Source organism: Artemia franciscana, chromosome 19 (assembly GCF_032884065.1).
Source record: "Artemia franciscana chromosome 19, ASM3288406v1, whole genome shotgun sequence".
Taxonomy (NCBI): domain Eukaryota; kingdom Metazoa; phylum Arthropoda; class Branchiopoda; order Anostraca; family Artemiidae; genus Artemia; species Artemia franciscana.
The window spans coordinates 9244194-9266759 of NC_088881.1; the positions used below are offsets into that span (position 1 = coordinate 9244194).

At 34.6% G+C, this 22566-nt stretch overlaps 1 protein-coding gene across 6 annotated transcripts in view; it reads left to right on the top strand.

Moving 5' to 3' along the window:
* Nucleotides 1–22566, top strand: part of LOC136039263 (single-minded homolog 1-like) — a 116054-nt gene that overhangs the window by 87828 nt on the left and 5660 nt on the right. For all 6 annotated transcript variants that reach the window (XM_065722836.1, XM_065722834.1, XM_065722835.1 and 3 more), the window contains 5 exons: nucleotides 3002–3087; nucleotides 7113–7309; nucleotides 11949–12055; nucleotides 17499–17646; nucleotides 19600–19810. In XM_065722836.1, coding sequence (XP_065578908.1) covers nucleotides 3002–3087; nucleotides 7113–7309; nucleotides 11949–12055; nucleotides 17499–17646; nucleotides 19600–19810 — 749 coding nt within the window. The remainder of the gene's footprint in view (nucleotides 1–3001; nucleotides 3088–7112; nucleotides 7310–11948; nucleotides 12056–17498; nucleotides 17647–19599; nucleotides 19811–22566) is intronic.

Here is a 22566-nt window from a genome sequence, read left to right on the forward strand (position 1 = left end):
CACACTTCAGAGCCATATTGAACTCTCCTTGGAAGAAGTTAAAGTTCTGAGCAACGAAAAAGCTTCAATTAAAAAGAGGGAAATTTCACTTCAGGAAAAATTGTGTGGAGATGCGGTAACTTACTTAGCCTGCTGTAGTTTACTTAAAAGAAAACTAGAGGTATTAACGGCTGAAAGGAATTTGGTCACGAGAGAAAAGGCAATCTGTGACCACCTTCAGTCACAGAGGCAATCATTATTCAGAATATCTGACGAGCAAAGTAAAATGATTGAAATTTTGGAGCAAAGCTTGTGTGCTCAAAAGCAAGAGAGTGACGCTTTCCAAAAGCAATTGACTGATTACAAAATTAGATATGGACGGTTGAAGTCGAACTAGCAAACGCTTTGGAAAAAGTAGCTCAACTTGAATCTGCTGAGACCGAGTGCTCACGACTTAATAAAAAATGCTATCTTCATGTCACAGCCCAATATTTCGAAAATGAGAATTGAAAGTAGAATCTAGCCCTAATGATGAAAAGTTGAAAAACCTGTCCCTTAAAGCCCCATTAAATAAACTCCAGTTGACCAGAGGTTCTCTGCCTACAGGTCAAATAGACGCTCTGCTTCGTGCAGAGAAAATTGGAACAGAAATAAATATTACAAAAGAAGAGTGTAATGCTCTGAAAGAGTGTGAAAAACTGACAATGACAATGAACCAAATTCAAGAGTGCTACCTAGCTACAGAGGAAAATAGACAGAGAGAACAGAGAGAAAAAGAGAGAACAGAGAGAGACAGAGAGAACAGAGAGAAAAAGAGAGAACAGAGAGAATCAGACGACTGAAGTTGCGAAATCAGTAATTGCACAGGGAGTGTGCTGATTTAAGAAAAAATTTGAATGAGATGGCTTCCCAAATGAGAGACACGCTAACTACAACGTCCCTGACTTTGTACTTAGTTTTACCTATTTCCACTTGCTGCCGTACTTTGGCCCCTGCGTTTAAAATACCTCACTGTGACGACCAAGGAACTCCAAATTCCACGAGTGCCTTGTCGCTTCAGGGTCACCCGGCATGCCAGCAGGCAGAAGTGTCACCCAGCAGCAGGCAAAAATATCATTTTACACTGAAATAGTTTTAGTGTTTATACAACGAAAGGAATGCATGAAGGAGGGGAAGGGCTGTTCGGTGCTTTGGCTCCTCTATTTAATTTACCTTACTGTGACGACCGAGGAACTCTGAGTTCCATGAGAACCTTCTCGCCTCAGAGTCACCCAGCAGGCCAGCAGGCAGAAGCATCACCCAACAGCAGGCAAAAACATCATTTTACACTGAAGTAGCTTTAGTGTTTATACCATGAAAGAAATGCATGAAAGAGGGGAAGGGCTGTTCGGTGCTTTGGCTCCTCTATTTAATTTACCTTACTGTGACGACCGAGGAACTCGAGTTCCATGAGAACCTTCTCGCCTCAGAGTCACCCAGCAGGCCAGCAGGCAGAAGCATCACCCAACATCAGGCAAAAACATCATTTTACACTGAAGTAGCTTTAGTACTTATACAATGAAAGAAATGCATGAAAGAGGGGAAGGGCTGTACTTATTCTCCACGAATCCAACTTGAGACAATTCTGAGAATGTTTATTTCTACTATATATAATCATTAACTTCCAGTATAGCTGTTGGTGACTGTACTAATTGGAAAAGTAGAAGTTTCAAAGAAAATTCAATATGCCAAAAATTAATCTGCAATTGTATAGCAACAAGCATTAATTTCATATTATTTGTATCAGTAAACAAATAAATAGGTTTAAAGCTGAATTTTTCTTTGTTTTATAATCGATTGTTGTTTTTTTTTAAAGAAATATATTCAGTCTACATAAAGTGGAAACATGTGACTAAAGCTCCTAGCCAGTGACTTCATCGTGTCTTAATCTTTGATGACAATTTCAACTTCATCCCTATTTAATATCTGATAGAGACTCGCAGATGTATTAACCTCTTCTTGATTGCTTTCATCACTCCCGTAATTGCTCATTATTCGGCTTGTTTTGCTTTTCGATAGCCCGGGTCACTTGAATGTCTTTGCTTTTCTCTGTCCTTTGTTGCTTTAGGATTTATTCTCTGAAAATTTGGGTCGCAAGAATACTTAGCCATCCTTATGTGTGCTCGAGTACGGTTCCATTCAACGGCCTTTCTATCTCTTTCAAAACAACTTGTCTTATATTCAAGAATCAGGGGCGAATCTTCAGCATTTTTATTGGGGGCGGTAAGAGGGGTCCATATCCGGATAGTCAATGGACATGGGCTATATAATATTTTTTCCAAGTTATTTGGGGGTGGGCAACTGCCCTCCTTCCCCCCCTCAACGACGCCTTTGTCTGGAATATTATATTTATTTTCGCTTTAGTGCTGTTACCTTGCTGTAGATGTTCCAGTTGGTTGGTTCTGATACTTTTTTTGTTTAGCTTGCTGTCATGACATGTTTCCAATTTATATTTTACGCTCCCTCTCTCTTATCTCCGTTAACATATTGAAGACGTGCCTGTAGTGAGATATGAAAAAAACATTAGGTAGCTTTTATTTTGGTATCAAGCTTATAGCATTGCTTTTTAGTCAAACAGAAGTATGACAAAAAGGAAAAAATATATAGTTAAGAAAATAACTGAGATAACGAGGATAATATCAGCAAGTGAACAGAAAGGAAGCGAAAAAGAAAAAAAATAAGGTATTTCAGCAAGGCTCTCCCAATAGGTTTCTTCAAACCTGATAAGAGTTCACTTAAAAAGGAAAGTTGTTCTTCTTTTCTTTGAGCACTGCAAACTGCTTGGTGGTGATCCTTTCAGAAATATCTGCTTCTGTCTTTTCGTCTCTTTTCTGTCCAAGTGGCTGATATAGCCTTCGTTTTCTTGGTTATTTTGTAAATTTTTTATTTGTCGAACCTGGTAACCAATGTGGTCTGACGATGTGTTTAAACAGGAGTACCAAGGTCAAAACTAATAATTATCAACTTTGAATTTTTTTTTCAGATATAGAAATTGAACGGGCTTTTTTTCTTCGCATGAAGTGTGTTCTGGCCAAAAGAAATGCGGGACTGACCACTGGTGGTTATAAGGTAAGCTTCTATGTTGAATTCTATTGATTATAAGGTAAGCGGATATTGTTATGAAAAATGGTTTTGTAAGATTATTATGAGGTAAGCTGTTGACGGCAGTAAGGTTTCGATGGTGAGTTTTATTGTCTGCAAGATATGGAAATAGTGGCTACAGGATTGTTATAAGGTAAGCGATTAGGGGCTTTAAGGTTTTAATGCTGAACTTTATCCTTATGCCTTAATATCATTATTCGAGTGGCATTTCAACCAAAAGTAATATAATCGTATAAATAAAAAGAATTAAATACCGTAGTCCCATTAGACAAGGAAGTTCTTTTTATGGTATAGTGTCCGATGGTCAAACAAATATTTTAGTTTTTTGTTTGGACGCTATGGGTTCATTGTTTTGAAATTGATTTGATATGCCATGTTTTCTGGGGGAGGATGGCTTTATCAGGCAAAAGAATTTGGAGAAGCACTCTGAATTTTTAACCGTTGGAATTTCAATTTATATTTTCCGATTATTGTCATCTTTTCTTCGTAATTTGATTGTCCTAGATAATTCACAATGAATGAATGAATTTTTGTATGTTTGAGAGTTCAGAGTTGAAAATAGGCTTGTTAATTAACATTATGAATACTAAGTTGCTTATTATGTTGCTTTGAAAGGCTTTCTAAAAGATCTACAGTCGAGCTGGCTCAACCTAAGATAGGTTTGTCAAATAACTCTGGACTCTTAGCGACTGAAGTTAATATATGAAATCAAGAAAGGAAATAAATGAAAAGAGAAAGATCAAATAGGTGAAAAACCGAGGATTTTGTCAACCAGTAGCAAAATATGGAAGAAGATCCGCCAAGTTTGAAGACCTCCACCAAATCGTCCTCAGTGCTTTAAAAAAAAAAAAAAAAAAAAAAAAAAAAAAACTAAGCTTCTGGAGTGAACTCTGCAAGAGAAGAAAAATAGTATCTTTTAGTTTGTTTTTTTTTTTAGTTTTTTTTTTTTTTTTTTTTTTTTTCATAGCACTGAGGACGACGTGGTAGAGGTCCCATTCCAAATATTTGCCTGATTTTTTTCATTTTTAATATTTTGCTACTCCTCGTTTTTTCACCTATTTGATTTTTTTTCTTTTCATTGTGTTGCGAGAGCAACACTTTGGTTTTGTCGTGTTTTTTTTTTTTGTTCCTAGCACCCCGATTTCAGCTTATTCCTAGAAAGTGGTAAGGGTCTAACCTCTGCGGTTTTTACGGAAAATGTGGACCTTAGGCCGGATTGATGAATATGACTTTACATTTTGGAAAGCTTCGTAGAACTCTTGCCTGGGGCCAAAAAGGATGGTTTTTGCTTGTCCTTGAGCCAGAGCCTATAGTGTGTGAAGTGAAGAGGAGTTGTATAGCCTATGTCAGAGAGGACTATCTGAAGTTATGCAGCCAAGCTTTCGTTTCATCAAACCATGTTTCTGCTTTCGAGTGGAAAGCTCCGTTTTAGCAGGCAAGCAGGCAGGCACCAGTTTCAAATTGAAGATGGACTAAAATCTATAAGTGTTAAATATATGCGACAGTTACCCTGCCCCACAGTCAATATATCTTCTTTGAGTGATAAATAGAAAAATTTAGAGAAGCAAAAAAGCGGCATTTTCCCACGGGTCCGAAAGTGCTGCCATCTATTGTTTCTACCCATTTCTGTTCGTGATTTCAGCTGAGTTTATCATTCGGTTTTTCGCACTTGGGATTGCGGTAGAGAAAATGTATCAGATGTGCCTCTTAAACTTTAAAAGTTCTCTCATTGCTAAAGAAATTAGAGTTTATCCTTTGCTCCTTTCTAAGTGATGACGTTAGAAAGTTGGCCTACGGCAAAAAAGTCAACTTTTGAACTAAGACAGATAGATTTTTTTTTTCGACGGCAGTCGATAGCTTTTGATGAGCTGATCAAAGTATATGTCATCCATTTTTTTGTACAAAAATTCCTTCATGAGATATACCAGTTTGAAAGTTTAAAGGGGTTGACAACTTCAGTAGTAAGATACACACTGAAACCAAAAACAGGCCGATACCAATTGTGAGACATATAGGGGAGTTGTAAGCAACAGTCGGCTGTTAGCTCATAATCATCCTCGGCAATGAGGGGTTCGCAACTCTCACTAGTTGGTGTACCTATTTTTTGTTTCCGTTGTATTTGATGGTAAGACCAATTCGGTTCCAGTGGTAAGACATGTAGGGGACTTGTAATTAATAATCGGCTGTAAGGCTACAATCATCTTTAGCAATGAGGAGTTTGCAACTTTTGCGAGTTGGTGTACCTAGTATGTATTTTAGCATCCTTACAGATTAACAACTTCAGCGTTTAGTCGCAGCGAGGAAACAAAACCAAAGTGTTGCTCTCGCAACACTTTACTCGGCGAAGCCGAGCAAAGGTTGCCACAACACCTCACGTTGCCCATGAAACGTAGATCTAGTTTATTATTTCCTTTCTTGATTTCATACGTCATGCATAGCCAGTATGGTCCCAGAACGCATTAATTGGAGTTAATATATGCACTCATTTTGTTTTCATCTGTTCTTCATGACTTAAGTGTCTTAGATGAATTTTTGTGTGTTTGAGTGTTTAGTGTGGAAATATATGGGTTTGAAAATACACTTTTAGAAAACAAAGTCGCTTCTATCTCTTTCAAAGGCATTTTAGAAGATCTAAAGCTGAACTTGCTTGGTGTTGTATGTCTGAGAGTGGAGAGAGATATATGATATAGTCCATGGGAGTGTAAATGTATGTGCCACCCCTTAACAAATATTAGTAATTCGCCTAGATCTAACCGGGCTAGGGGGATAACTAAAACCGGGCTTGGAAAACATAACTCACTTTTATTGTCCAAAGTGTTAGACCAACACAAACTTGAACCTTGAATTCTTGGCTAACTAATTTGAACTTTGACTTACGTGAACTCGGACTTCGACTTTTTTTTGAAATTTTTCTCACGTGGGCTAACTATAAAAAAGTAAAAATAGAAAAAGCAAATTCGCCTCTCTCGTGGGTCACTGGGGACGCCAAGCAATAAGAAGAAGCATTTTCCAACGATCATTTAAAACACAAACTGAGAGAAAGTAAGAAAGTAAAAATCCAGAAAGTAAAATCAATAAAAAATATTTTGTCAGCTATTATAATGACTCATATAGAATTATTGAAGCTATAAAGCTCAAAACTCTAACTCAGTGTTTTTGACCACTTTGATTCTAATGGAACATTTTTATGTTGACCCACTGCTATTTTTGAGGAGTTTTAAGATCTTTTTCAAAAATTCTCGAAGATTTGTTTTCACGATACACTTTTACTGTCAAAATAAACACCTATAATAGTTATAGTTCCTGAATCATAGTTCTTGAATCATTAGTAAGAATTTTTCTCACTAAAGTTTGCTATCACAATGTTTTTTTTTTCTATATTTTTTTTTACTGTCAAAATAAAGTATCTATATATATATATATATATATATATATATATATATATATATATATATATATATATATATATATATATATATATATATATATATATATATATATATAAACAAAATAAAATACAGTAGTTATGATGCCTGAATCGTCTTTCAATAGAAAATTATTTTCACTTTTTTTTTTACAATAACAACATTTTTTTTACTATCAAAATAAACAAATATAATAGTTATAATTCCTGAATCATCTTTCAATAGGAATTTTTTTTCACTTTTTTACTATCACAATTTTGTTTATTGTAAAATTTTTATTGTTATTTTTTACAATAACAACATTTTTTTTCTACAACTATCACAATTTTTTTTTGTAAAATTTTTATTGTAAAATCAACCCATATAATAGTTATAGTTCCTGAATCATCTTTAAATAGAAATTTTTTCTCACTTGACAATGTTTTTGTAGAATGTGTTATTTATAATTTTATTTGAAATGGGCTGCAATTTGCTCTTTTTTAACCATTGTAAGGGTTCTATCTTTTCAAACTGTGCGTAGAAGAACTATTGTAACTATTTTCAAATATGAATTCTTAATTCATGAAGGTTATACACTGTTCTGGCTATGTAAAGCTAAGAGGCATTCAAACAGACAACCCAATGGACTCTACAATGCAACAAGTCGGTATGGTTGCTGTTGGTCACTCACTACCTCCTTCTGCAATTACGGAAGTAAAACTTCACCAAAATATGTTCATGTTCCGTGCGTCTTTAGACATGAAATTGATCTTCCTTGATGCTAGGTAAGAGATTGGTCTGTTTTTTGATTTTAGCTAGTAGAAATCAAATCCCTCATTGTGTCTGTTTATTCTTGGTGAAGTTAGACTTCACAATAATATGTTCTTGTTCCTTGCGTCCTTAGACGTGATGCTGATCTTCTTTGATGCTTGGTAAGAAACGTCTTATTGGTAAGAAACGTCTAAGAAACGTAAGGTAAGAGGCTTGTTTTTTTGGTTGAACAAGTAACAATCAAATTGTGTGTGTGTGTGTATTCTTGGTGAAGTAAAGCTTCACCAAAATATGTTCATGTTCCGTGCGTCTTTAGACATGCGTCTTTTAGCTAGTAGAAATCAAATCCCTCATTGTGTCTGTTTATTCTTGGTGAAGTTAGACTTCACAATAATATGTTCTTGTTCCTTGCGTCCTTAGACGTGATGCTGATCTTCTTTGATGCTTGGTAAGAAACGTCTTATTGGTAAGAAACGTCTAAGAAACGTAAGGTAAGAGGCTTGTTTTTTTGGTTGAACAGTAACAATCAAATCCCTTATTGTGTGTGTGTGTGTGTATTCTTGGTGAAGTAAAGCTTCCCCAAAATATGTTTGTGTTCTGTGCGTGTTTAGACATGAAACTGATCGTTCTTGATGCTAGGTAAAAAGTTGGCTTTATTTTCTTATTTATTTTTTAATAGTATAAATCAAATCTCTTATCGTGCGTGTGTGTGCTCTTGGTGAAGTAAGACCTGGCATCATTGGACATGAAACTGATTTTCGCTGCCCTTTTTTTAATTTTTTTTATTTTTTTTTTTTTTGGTTTGAGCAAGTATAAATTAAATCCTTCATTTCCGTTTGTATGTGTATTCTTAATGATGTAAGAATTCACCATAATATGTTCTTGTTCCTTGCCAATTTGGACTTGAAGCTGATCTTCCTTTATGCTAGGTAAAGGGTTGCACATATTCGCTATTCTCATATTTAAGTATTGCAAGTATTTGCTGCGTCTGCCTCGGTGGTATCGGAAACATACAGTCGTCTCTAAATTTAACATCGTTGATGCGCCCTCGCGACTGAACATTTATCTAAATATATATGTCTTAAAACTCGGCAAATGATCGGTGTTTTTGACCCTCTTTTGGCCATTTTTTGAATGGAGGTAATTTATTTATGTTGTATGTTGTTATGCTGCTATGTTATTTATGTTGTTATGTTTTTTGTCTTGTTTTTTCGTTTTTTGTGTGTTTACTCCACAGTTTAATGTACTTTGTGGGTTATAAATAAATTATTATTATTATTATTATTATATTTGGAAAAAAAATTATTAGCTATCGCTGCTAATCCATGCTCGCTTTGAGATTACTCACTAATGTTTATTCACATATGCATTGTTCTCACCTAATCTATGGAGGAATTAAATAAAAAAAACTGATTTTTTTAGCTTAAAGTAAGGAGCGACATTAAAACTTAAAACGAACAGAAATTACTCCGTATATGAAATGGGTTGTCCCCTCTGCAATCCCTCGCTCTTTACGCTAAAGCTTTTAATTGTTTTAAAAAGTAGAATTGTGGCAAAGAGTCAAACTTTAGCGTAAAGAGCGAGGGATTGCAGAGGAGACAACCCATTTCATATACGGAGTAATTTCTGTTCGTTTTAAGTTTTAATGTCGCTCCTTACTTTCAGCTAAAAAAATCAGTTTTTTTTATTTAATTTCTGAACGTTTTTGAATTAATGCATGTTTGGTTTTGGCTCTCTGCACATAAATTATTAAAATGAAATTTGTATATTAATTCTTTTTTGGCTAAATGGCTTTCTCTTAGTTTTGATCAGACGATTTTGAGAAATAAGGGGTGGAGAAGGAGGCCTAGTTGCCCTCCAATTTTTTGGTTACTTAAAAAGGCTACTAGAACTTTTAATTTTTAACGAACGTTTTTATTAGTAAAAAATATACGTAACTTAAGAATTAACTTACGTAACAAACTTTCATAACCTTATATTTTTATTATGTATACGAGGGGGTTTGTACCCTCGTTAATACCTCGCTCTTTACACTAAATCTTAACTTTTCTCCCAATTCTTTAAGAATGACCCCTGAATCAGAAAGGCCGTAGAATAAATAGTTGAAATTACTAAAAATACTTTAGCATAAAGAGCAAGGTATTTATCTCCTCCTAAATACCTCGCTCTTTATGCTAAAGTATTTTTAGAACCCCTCATATGCGTAATAATCTCTGTTCGTTTTAAGTTTCATTGCTACTTCTTCCTTTCATTTGAAAAAAAGTTTTCATGTTTATTTTTCATTGTTTTCTTATAGTAATGCTAGAGAATCCTGCGCCCTTTTCATTGAATTTTTCATCCCCCATGACAGATTTCTCCAAGGAAAGATCCTCCAACTTAGCCCCCTCTCCTCAGCCCCACCCCTAAACAAAATAAAATCCCCCTGAAAACGTCTGTACACTTCCCAATAACCATTACTATATGTAAACACTGGTCAAAGTTTGTAACTTGCAGCCCCTCCCCCAGGGAATTGTGGGGGAGTAAGACATCCCCAAAGACATAGTTATTATGGTTTTCGACTATGCTGAACAAAATGGCTATCTCAAAATTTTGATCCGTTGACTTTGAGAAAAAATGAGCGTGGGAGGGGGCCTAGATGCCCTCCAATTTTTTTGGTCACTTAAAAAGGGCACTAGAACTTTTCATTTCCGTTAGAATGAGCCCTTTTGCGACATTCTAGGACCACTTGGTCGATACGATGACCCCTGGGAAAAAAAACAACAACAAAAAACAAATAAACACGCACCCGTGATTTGTCTTCTGGCAAAAAATACAAAATTCCACATTTTTGTAGATAGGAGCTTGAAACTTCTACAGTAGGGTTCTCTGATACGCTGAATCTGATGGTGTCATTTTCGTAAAGATCCTACGACTTTTAGGGGATGTTTCCCCCTATTTTCCTAAATAAGGCAAATTTTCTCAGGCTCGTAACTTTTTATGGGTAGGACTAAACTTGATGAAACTTATATATTTGAAATTAGCATTAAAATGCGATTCTTTTGATGTAGCTATTGATATCAAAATTCAATTTTTTAGAGTTTTGGTTACTATTGAGCCGGGTCGCTCCTTACTACAGTTCGTTACCACGAACTGTTTGAAAGACATAGAAATATATATACATGAACACGAGTTTTATCAGTACAATGGATATGTTTTTTTTTTTTTTTTATGACAAAACTTAAATAATGATTTCGTCCATGTTCAGAGTTTTATTAGTATGTCTACGCTCCTGAAATTGTGCATATTTTGAAAATTAAATTATTTTTAAATTGAAAATTAAATATTTTGAAAATTGTTGCATATTTTGAAAATTTGAAATTGTGAAAATTAAATCGCGATTTTGTTCATGTTCAGAGTTTTATTAGTATGTCTACGCTCCTGAAATTGTGCATATTTGCTGTTCTATTTTCGCTATATATTTACTCATTAACGTCTATTCGTATATTCGCTATTCTTATCTAATCCATGAAGGAAAAGGCGTGGAAATATGTATACAAAGAAAAAATCTGAATATGAGGCTAATCAACTAAATGAAAAATAGATAATAATTTTTTTTATGATGAAAATTAAATCACGATTTTGTTCATGTTCAGAGTTTTATTAGTACGTCTATGCTGCAGGAATTGCGTATATTTGCTTTTCTATTTTCGCTATATATTTTCATTAACGTATATTCGCATCTTCCCTATTCTTATCTAATCCATGAAGGAAAAGAGGCGGAAATATGTGCACAAAGAATTAATGTGTATATGAGGCTAATCAACTAAATGAAAAATAGATAATAATTTTTTTTTATTAGCACAAATGCAGAAATTGCGCAAATTTGTTGTTCTGTGTTCGCTATAAATTTACTCGTTAACATTTATTCGTATATTCGCTATTCTTATCTAATCCGTGGAGGAAAAGGCGCGGAAATATATATACAAAGGAAAAATGGGATGTCAGAACGCGAGGATAATCAACGAAAAGAAGAATAAATATTTTTTTATGATGAAATTTCAATCATGAATTCGCCCAGGTTCTGAGTTTTCTCAGTACGTCCATGCTGCAGAAATTGCACATATTTGGTATTCTATTTTCGCTATAAAATTACTCGTTAGCGTTTATTTTAATGTTATCCATTCTTATCTAATCTATGAAGGAAAGGCATTGAAATGTAAATAACAAAGAAGAAACTTGTTTCTTCACAACGAGGCTTCTTAACGAGAATTACTCGTTAGCGTTTATTTGCATGTTCGCTATTCTTATCTAATCTGTGAAGAAAAGGTGTTGAAATATAAGTAACAAAGAAGAAACGCGTTTCTTCACGACGAGGCTTCAACACTTACAAGTTACGAGGCTTCAACATGAAAAATAAATAATTTCCGTTATGACGAAATTTAAATCACGAATTCGCCCAGATTCCGAGTTTTCTCAGTACGTCCATGCTGCAGAAATTTTACATATTTGGTACTCTATTTTTGCTACAATATTACTCGTTAATGTTTATTTGTATCTTTGCTATTCTCCAGTAACTGAAAAATAGGTAATGAAATTCAAGCTATCAAGAAACTTAAATAATGGGTTAAAGCGTACTAAAACGACTAATTGAAATAATTAGAATGTCTATTACAGAGTATCAGTTTTAACTGGCTACGAACCGCAGGACTTAATCGAAAGAACGTTGTATCAGTACGTCCACGCTGCAGACATTGCGCATATTCGCTATTCTCATCATATATGTAAGTATTTGTTCGTAAGTATTTGTTGTAAGAATTGCTCGTTATAATGGCTTAAAGAAAAAGACTATATGGCTTCCAATACAGGAAAAAAAAAGCTGAGAAGAACAAGTTTATTTCAGAATAAAAAGTGTAATTTTTAAATATTCGCTATTCTCATCATATATGTAAGTATTTGTCGTCTTTAGTTTTATTTAATTAATGTTAAGTTAATAAAAGGAAGGCACAAAAGAAGTAATTTGGCAATATTAGCGCTCATGCCGCATTTGGTCAAAGAGTAATAATTTAATATATTTTAAAATTACTCGTTAACATTTATTTGCATGTTCGCTATTCTTATCTAATCTATGAAGAAAAGGCGTTAAAATATAAATATAAATAAATAATTCAATAAAAATATTGAAATATAAATAGTTTAGGACAGTTAGAGTGCTTAGTGTTTAGTGTTTAGAGTGTATAGGATAACACTTTTATCCTGATAGGTTTCGTTATTCGAGAAACTTCGAATGAGTTATTTTCATTCATTTATAAGTCTGCTATGCTGTTAGGCTGTTAGTCTGCTATGCATCAAGTTTTGATATCAGAAAAAGTTTCGGTGCTTAACCCCATTTTTTCTATTTTATTTTTTCTTCTGTTTTTATTTCTTATTTAATTCGATTTATGCTGTCTGTATTGCGACCGGATAGGAGGTTAACTAATTAAATGTTTTCGTTTAATTAAAAAATCGAATTTATCCTCTGAAATTCTATCCTCCATGATTTTACTAACTTATCAGTTCTAATTTCATCAATTAGCTTAATAGTAATTAAATATCTTAATACTATCATTATTAATCAAATGTCATCTTAATTAAATTACCACAAGATTTAATTGATAGGACACTGCGTTCGTGCATACATGATACTGACATATATCGTGCATACACGATACTGATATATCTCACTATATATCACGATACGATACTGATATATCTTTAATTTTAATCGGACAATAGTGAGCGATTAAAAGGAAAGCACGAAAAAATAAAAGGGTAATTGTAGCTTTCAAGCTACTGGACGGATTCTTTTTTTTGTACAAATACATTTCTTATTATCCAACAGTTCGTGGTAACTAACTGTACTAACGAGCGACCCGGCTCAATAGTAACCGAGACTCTAAAAAACGGAGTTTTGATACCAATAGTTAGATTTAAAGGATCACATTTTAATGCTGATTTTAAATATATAAGTTTGATCAAGTTTAGTCTTACCCATCAAAAGTTACGAGCCTGAGAAAATTTGTCTTATTTTAGAAAATACAGGGAAACACCCTCTGAAAGTCATAGAATATTAACGGGTTGACCCCTCCTCAACGCCTCCCTCTTTACGCTAAAGTTCTTTATTGTTTTAAAAAGTACAGTTGTGAGAAAGAGTCAAACTTTAGCGTAAAGAGTGAGGTGTTGAGGAGGGGTCAACCTCTTTTATATACGGAATAATTTCCGTTCGTTTTACGTCTTAATGTCGCTCCTTACTTGCAGTTAAAAAAACTTGTTTTTTTATTTAATTAGAATCAGGAACGCAATTATCTTTATTTACTGAACACTGGATGTTATTATTAACCAAATTAGGAGTTAACACCCTCCCCTCCCCTCGCTCCTGAAAAAATCGCTAATTGTCCTTCAAAAATCTGCTTTTTCACACCTGAACAATTTTTAGTGATCTTGGGGCATTTTTCTCTATAATTATGTATGTATTTTTGTTCTTATAAAATCTTGATGGCTCCAAGATGAATTAATCGGTTGGCTCTCATCAATATATAACCTCCGTTCGAATCTAGCTTTATCTGTCGATGAAATACAAGTCAAACGTGCAAACAAAACAATTTCGTGGGGGTTGTTATAAAAAGATTTTTTCGGGGGAGGAGGATACAAAAACAACTTTAAAAACGCATCAAAAATTGGTCTATTTTCATTTTTGTTTAGTTTTTACGAGTTGGATAAACATTTCGGGAGGAGGATGTTCAAACCCCCTAACCCCTTTCCTTGGATACGGCCTTAATATGAAGATGCAGTTTTTGCGAAAAATTGCACTTTCTATATATATTATATTTTGTTGCATACAACAAGCACGTATAACTTTCAAATGAGCTCTCCAACATCTTTCTATGATGCTTCAGCGCCCCTCTATTAGCGATAAAAACAAGAAGAATAAAGAAAGGAAACACTTCACTGCTTTCCAAATGAAAGTTTTGCTTTTCTTGTTCCTCAAGTTGGGCGACTGTAATTCTTTTAAGTGCGTTATGGTAATTCTACTTTCGGCTATGTAATTGTTCTTTCGGCCATGGTAATTCCCCTTTCGGCTAATGGGCTATGTAATTCTCCTTTCGGCTATGTAATTATCCTTTCGGTTATGGTAAAAGGGCTATGATGTTGTGTTAGTTTCGACCCAACACATTTTTTTTTGAGTTTCAGGCTGTTTTTTCAAATTCCGGTAGTTTCTTTTTCGCAATAAACCTTTACCATTAGAATTAATCGAAATAATAGTTTCCATTCCTAAATCAGCTTCACATGATAGGTTTTTTTCTCGGTCAAATTCTCGCTCACTTGCCGGTTGTTTTCAAAACGAGCTTTTGATTTTTTGTTGTTGTTGCTACTGTTGCTGCTGTTGCTAGAATTCGTTTCGTACAACGTTACTGAGGTCACCGCAACCATCATATTCGATTTTTCGTTTCTGTTGACAACTTAGTCGATAGAGAAAAAAATTATGATAAAGAAGAGATCATATGATTTCGACTATTTTATTAAAATTAAATATATTAGCTATCTCCAAGATCTGTCTCTCATGTTAATAAAATATTGCCTCTCATCAACATATAACCTTTGTTCGATTCTAGTTTTGTCGGCAGTTCGATTAGTGGTGAAAGATTGTGGTGTTCGATTCGTTATTTCCGGCGATAGAGAACAAAAGTGTACATATTGCTACCTGAGAGTGAAAATATCTTACTAATGGAAAACTGATTCGGAGAAAAGCGAGATTAAGGATTTGAATACTTTTTTCGAACGTTGCATAGAATTCTCTGAAGTCCAGTCAATTAATTTGTATCAATTTAATTTTTTCTTGGCCATTAAGGCTTATGTTCGCCTTGTATTTGTATTTTATCTTTTGGTATTTTATTTTTGGCAGTCCTGTGGTTTTAATTGTTCAACGTCTATATTCGGATTTATCCATCTAATAAATTACATCCTTAAAACTTGCTTTAAATTCTTTTGTAAATTGAAAAGAAGGTCGAAAATTGGCAGAAAATTGACTGAAAACCGTCGAAGAAATGAATTTTTCCTCTCTTCTAAAAGAATATTTTTTTTTTCTTTTTCGTTTCTATTCCTTTTCTTTTCTTTTCTTTTTTCATTTTCCGCTCCTTTATCGTATTGTTTTTATTTGTATGTGTACTTGGGTTGTAAGCCCAAGCAAGTTTTGCTTCGGGTCATTTGCTTGTTTTGTTTTGTTTATTTATATTAAGTTTTGAACAATCTCAAAGTAAAACTCAGAGTAATATCATAATTTTGTCTCGACGAGTGGGCAGATTTGAAACTAATGATTAAAATGATTTAAGTATGGTGTCCTTTGGGTGAAAATTGAACCTGTGGGCTAGTGGCAAAATCGTGCATTTCTGAGGGAAGTTAAGCCAATGATCGTGAACTAGGCCGTATCCAGGGGGGGGGGGTTGAATACCTCCCGAAAAAATATTTCCCCCTTGAAAAATCCTGGATATGCCCTTGATCGTGAAAACAAATAAGCAGGGTAAAAAAATTTTGCATACAGTTTGATTTCGCTGTCAGCACAAAGACTGACGTGTCGATTAGATAAAACTGAGTTTTCTTTAAGTGACAGAGGGTTGCATAGAAGTCCTGCATAGTCATTTCGAAAGATTACTATAAACTATACTAAAATATTATAAATATTATGATTATATATTATACTAGACAACATTTAATTATGCTACATAATATATAAACTATGCTAAATATCATAAAAAAATAGTAAACTAAATGGCAGAAGCTCTGTAAAATTTTGGCTTCTTACAGAATAGGATAATGTCGTGATGTTTAAGCACTGTGAATGAGTCAGACGTTCTACTGTCGACAAAATATGAATCAAACACATTATTCTTTCTTCTGTTAAGTGGCTACATGCATCAGCACATGTATTAAGAATTTTCAATTATTTAAGAATTAACAACGCTTCGTGACTACTAAGGTCCCTGCGTCGGCGCTGCAGTGCATTCCTGCAGCGTGATTTGATCTCTGGGTCCCGTATTACCAAGCTAAGGTCGAATCCACTGCGCCAAACATAACAATGGGATAAATTTCAAATAGACGAAAGTTAAAAAATTTCTTAAATTTCAAATAGTACAAAAATCTCAAATTTCAATTAATACAATTTCAAAAAAATATATGGCGTTATGTACTTGTAGAAAGAAAATTCTAGGTAGCGTTGGGGTAGAAATGGATAGACAAGTTCGCATACTGCCTAAGCTGCTTGATAGTCGCACCCGTTGAGAAAAAAAAAAATCTTTGAAAAATCCTGTTTTCATAGGTTTTAATGTCACATTCATACAGTATAATAATATAGCAATATTCTGCAGTATAACAGTATAGTGATAACAATAGTAATAATTTATTTTCTAACGCGTATTTCTGCTTGTTTGGGAGTATTCTAGCTAAATTTTATCTACCAGCTAAATATAAAAAGGGCCAGAAAATATTCCAAGACTGCTCAGAGAAGTCAGTTGTTATAGTTTATACATTCTCCCGTCTCTCTACACTAGAATTAATGTCAACATTTGGTACAATTTTCTTTTTGGAAAATAATAACTTTTTGTTGTTTTCATAAAAAACTCGAAAAAAATACCGCCAATACCCCCCCCCCCCCTATATTCTGAAACAAGCTATATTTTTTTTTATAGCTGGTACTCTACGACCGGTAAGAAACAGCGGTTCATTGTTTCCATATTCCTTCCCTCTCTTCTTGAAGTTAATGCCTCCCCATAGATTTTAATGAATATCTTTTTGTTATATATTTAACAAAAATTAAAAACTACCCCCCCCCCCGTGATTATAAAAAATTCCTTTTTTAATTTCTAGCTGGCATTCTATGGCCTCTTAGAGAAGACAATTGTCGTAGTTTCCGTCATCCCTCCTCTGTGTTTAAGAGGACACACAATTAATGCCTTCTAGATTTCGAAAAATATATCTTTATGTTGTATTTTCCTTAAAAAAGAATCGAAAAGAGAAATAAAATTGTCCCTCTCTCCTCCCAAAATTTTTAGAAGTGCCTTTGTTTATTTTCTAGAAGATATTCTAAGTCCACTTAGAGAAGATGGTTGTCATAGTTTCCAGCATCCCTTTCCCCGTGTGCTGGAATTATTGTCATCATTTAGGATACTTCTTCTAAGTGAATATTTCTTTCAGTATTGTACAAAGGACAAGTTACAACGAAGTATTACCGATTTCTAACTCGTGGTGGAGGTTACGTTTGGATTCAGAGCTATGCAACTATCGTCCACAATAGTCGCTCCTCGCGTCCACATTGTATAGTATCAGTTAACTACGTCTTAAGGTAAATAGCCGTATACCAGTTATTATTAAAAGCAACCCCCCTAGGCAGATGCGAAGGAATTTATTTTGGGAGAGCATTTTTGACGAAGGTTTAAAGCTTTTCAGGTATTGTCCATAGTGGTTGTTCCTCTCTAACATATTTAGAATAAAAGAACATTTCTCTACTCATTTTTGAATTCAATTGTGGAATACGCCCTCTTCTTTTGAGACATATCTTTTATGCTAAACAAATGCTTTCAACGACAATAATCAATAATTGAAAGTTCTTTCGATTTCAAGTGGGGTTGAATGTGCTGAAAGATTAGGAACACACTAGAAGACTATCAAAATTAATCATGCAGTTGAGGGTAGTTAATTCCTCATTCAAATATTGTTGGGAATACTCCAGGAACATCTTATGTTTTGGAGATTCCTTCTCTTTCGGCTTCCCAGAAATTTGAGCCTCGTATTTGATTCTTTTTGTTAAATTCGACATTTCCCAATCTTCATTTTCTTTTTCACATCTGATTTCTAATGCTTTCCTTTTCCAGTGAGGTTGAACGTGGTCTAAAACACATTGCTTTTTCTGTTACCCTTCCAGCTAAATCTTTTTCTCTGGTAGAAAGTGCTTTATAGCGTATCCTTATTTCCTATAATAAAATCTCACCAAAAAGATCTAAATTTTGCTGTATAATAGCCAAGTTATAAAAAAAAGAAACAATTCTTTTTTATGTGCTTTGTACTTTAGTGCAGCTATATAGCCCCAGCGCGGTAATATTTTATAGCCCCAGTTCAAACTAATCCTAAATAGTAGAAAACAAGTGGAAAAGACTTACTGCATTGAGTTAGATTTTTCAGTAAATACTCTAATAATAAATTCGCTCTCTTCATCTCGGTCAAATGTAGATGGCACTAGCCGGTAAGTTCCAGGTGGCAGTTTGAATCTGGCACAAACTTCTCTCAAATCTCGCCAAATCTCGTCAGTATAGCCGTCGAGGTTTCTGTAAACTTTACCATAGTTTTTGCTCTCTAACAACTCTGTTTCCTTCTGTTTTCCAGCCTTTAATTCGGAATAAAGACCTTCTTTAGTTAAGGAGATGTTATTTTAAGGATACTAAATTTTTATTATATTTATCAAGGTAGTATAGAAGCCGAAAGATTATTTCTCGTTTTGGACTTGCCGACCCGCTAGTGCTACTTGAAAACATCGCTAAATATCTGAGGGCTGATACTCAGAAAAAGATGAGTGCTAGCAATCCTCTCGGTAATTTGTTCCCTGATACAGTGACGTATAGTGATGATATAGGGATGTTTATGTTGTGCTTTTTGTATTCCTTACATACTATGTATTTTTTTTTTATTTTTTTTTTTACTCCGCACTCACTTTTTAATATTGCGGGTTATACTTACTTAAAAGGAGATTTCCTAAGGCATCTAACTTCTAATCTTCTTTAGGAGATTAGAAGTTAATATTTTTATTTTATTGACTCGAACGTTGCTAAACGGTCAAGTCACGTGGTTATTCGTTCGGGTAACGTATTTTCAAACGAACACGGTTAATATTTTACTTGAGCGTTGTTAAACGGTCGAGTAACGTGGTTACTCGTTCGAGTAGCGTAGTGTTAAACGAACATGATTATATTTTACTTGAACATTGTTAAACGAACGTGGTTAATATTTTACTCGAACGTTGTTAAACAGCCGAGTAACATCGTTACTCGTTCGAGTAACGTAGTGTTAAACGAACCTAATTAATATTTTACTCGAACGTTGTTGGGAATCCTTCAGGTCTATCATATGTTTAGGATCTATCATATGTTAGGAAACATATGAACATATGTTTCATCATATGTTCGCTCTATCTCGGTTGTGTAAAAATGTGAGTCTCAAAGTCGGTTCTTTCTGTTAAATTTGACATTTTTTAGTCTTTTTTTTCATTCTTGCAGTCTTATTTCTAATGCTTTTCTTTTTTCAGTGAGGTTGAATGTGCAGAAATCGAGATGTCCGTTGAGCAGACTATTCCTATGAATTCTGAAAGAGATATTTCTGTAGCTACACCTAGTCCCCCTTGTTCAAATCAGACTTCAGTATCTGCAACTAGTCTCAAGCAACGGATATGCAAAATTGGTCGAGCGAATAGAAAGTTGGCAGTTGCTCCCTACCCAACGGGGTCAAGTCCTACCCAGGTCAGTACGAAGCAAGTTCAAGTTCAGTAAGTTTAGTAATAACAAAAGAAAGAGGACATATTAGTATTACTCTTGCAAATAAGTGACTTTCTGTAAGTCAATGGACTGTAAGTTTCCTGTACAAGGTTTTCGGCTATGGCGATTCTAATGGTGTAGTTTTTGTTGCGATCGCACGTTATTTTTGAGGGGTTTCTGGGTATTTTTCGACATTCCCATAAATTGGTTTTGAAAATAACATTTTGCTCTCAGGACTATTTGGAGATAATAGATACCATTCCTGAATCAGCTGCAAATGATAATTTTTCTCACTAGCCAAACGTTTTTTAAATTTTTGGTGACTATGGGTCATTGTTCGTTCTTTCCTGCAAATATATATTTATTTATTTAATTTTTCACCCACACGATACATAAAGTAAATATGGTGGAGTAAGAATAAATATAAAAAAAAAACACAAAGAGAAAAATAAATACACACACAAAATTAACGAAAAAAATGGATAAGACGGTGGTGAGGGGATAGGCGCACAGAAGCTGTGCTGGAGAGTTTTCTGTTAAGAATCTCCAACATTAAAGTTATATCAGGAACTGAAAATTTTCTAACAAGAGTCCGGTTTTTTGTCCAAGGTGGAAGATACAGAACAAATTTGCAAAATTTGAAATAATTTATCCGAATTCTTTTAAATTACCATTATTAACAAGGGGGAAAAGACCTGAAGCATAAAAGACATAATGATCATAGAAAGTAGAATAAAGTTTGGCCAGCGCCCGTCTATTATACTTCCCTCTGTTTGCAAAAATCTTTGCATAGCCAATCTGAATATTTTTACTTATATCACAAACAGTACGCTGACGTAAGCTCGAAAGATTGTTAGTAATAGAGATACCAAGCCAACGAATACAATCAACAAGAGGGATAGTGAAGTTATTACAGTGAAAGGGAGTAGCAGTAGTACAGTTATAGGGAAGAAACTCACATTTATCTATATTAAGTGAGAGGTATATATCAGAGAAAGCATCAGAAACTATAGAGACCATTTAGGAAACACCTTTTTGGAGCGGCTAATTAGAAGAAAGTTGTCAACATATGCAAGATAAGAAATTTCCGAAAGACCAGAAAGGTATTTACCTGAAATCTTAGCTAGCATACCAGAAATACAAAAATTAAAAGCGTAGGGGTCAGAACAAACCGCCCTGCCTAACTCCTCTTCGTACCCTTATAATAGTGTCTGGTGCAGATCTTAATTGAAGAAAAGAATTTGAATACCAAAACCTAAGAAGCATTATAACAGAGGGATTGACCCAATAATTATAAAGAGAAAAAAGAACCTGTCTATGGACCACACTATCAAACGCTTTTGAAAGATCTAAAGCACAAATATAAAGACGATTTCCCTTGGAAGAATCACCAGCCAGTAAAGAAGACAGAATCTTATGCGCATGCTGACAACCCACCCCATACTGAAAACCAAATTGGTTTTCACCCTCAATAATATTTTTAGTAAAAAAAGGTAGAAGGATATACTCAAAATCTTGCTAATATTACAAGAGACAGTAATAGGTCGATAGCAGCAACAATCAGTCGGTGACTTACCCTTTTTAAAATTGACGAAACAGTGCCACATAGAAAGCTCTCAGTTACGTATGAAGTACATAGACTCATTTGAAAAAGAAGCTGAAAATGAGACATAAAGGGGGGGAGGAGGGTGCAGTCAATCAGCATATGCATCTTAGAAACACCATCCTTATCTATTGAATCAGATTTTAAACTTTTCACAGCGTCAATTACGGAAGAAAAAGATATGGGCACTATATGGCGTTACGAAAGCGTTGTACTAAAGAGGGGGGTAAGAAGGCGAGTATATACAGAATGCACTGAATAGTTAATCACCGAAAAAATCGAAGAATAATGTTTATACCAAGCTGAAGGTGGAAGGCATGTCAGAGTTTCATCATTTAACTTGTCAGAATTGATCACTTTTTGCCAATCTTTCCTACTCACCGTATGCGTGGCACAGGTACCGATCTCCTAATTCTCTGCCTTTGGCCGGGAGTGTAATGCGGGGTTGGGAGGGGGGGGGGCAAATAATCTTAAACTTCCCGTGTCCCCCCCCCCCGATTTCTCCAAGTACCCATTTAGAGCTGGTCAACTCGGGCTAAGCTTACAGGGTCAAGCCGCTGTCCCCCGTTCAAAATCAAATACTCAACAACACCAGGAATCGAACCCCTGTTCTAACGAATACAGATTTTCAAATGTAGCCTGCCAATCACGTGGCGGGTACGGTTTCTTGCTGTTTCCTGATTACATTTTTTTCTTATTCATTATATGTATTATGTATCGTTTTTTTTCTAAAATAAAAAAATGAACCTGGAGATGACAAATGGGTCTATGGCTGGTCAAAGGAAATGAAGAGAGCAAAAATCCAACGCATAATGAAACGAAAGGAAATGAAGGAAACGGAAACGAAGGACAAAGAAAGGAAAAAGGAGAAAAAGAAAAAGGAAATGAATAGAGCAAAAATCCAATGTAGATTGAAACGAAAGGAAACGAAGAAAACGGAAACGAAGCAAAAAGGAGAAAGAAAACGAAAGTAAAAAGGGAACTAAGAGAGCAAAATCCAACGCGGAATAAAACGAAAGGAAACGAAGGAAATGGAAACGAAGGAAAAAGAAAAGAAAAAGGAGAAATAAAACGAAAGGAAAAAGGGAAGCGAAGAGAGTATATTTCGTCTGCATAGAACAAGCCGAAATATTTGTTT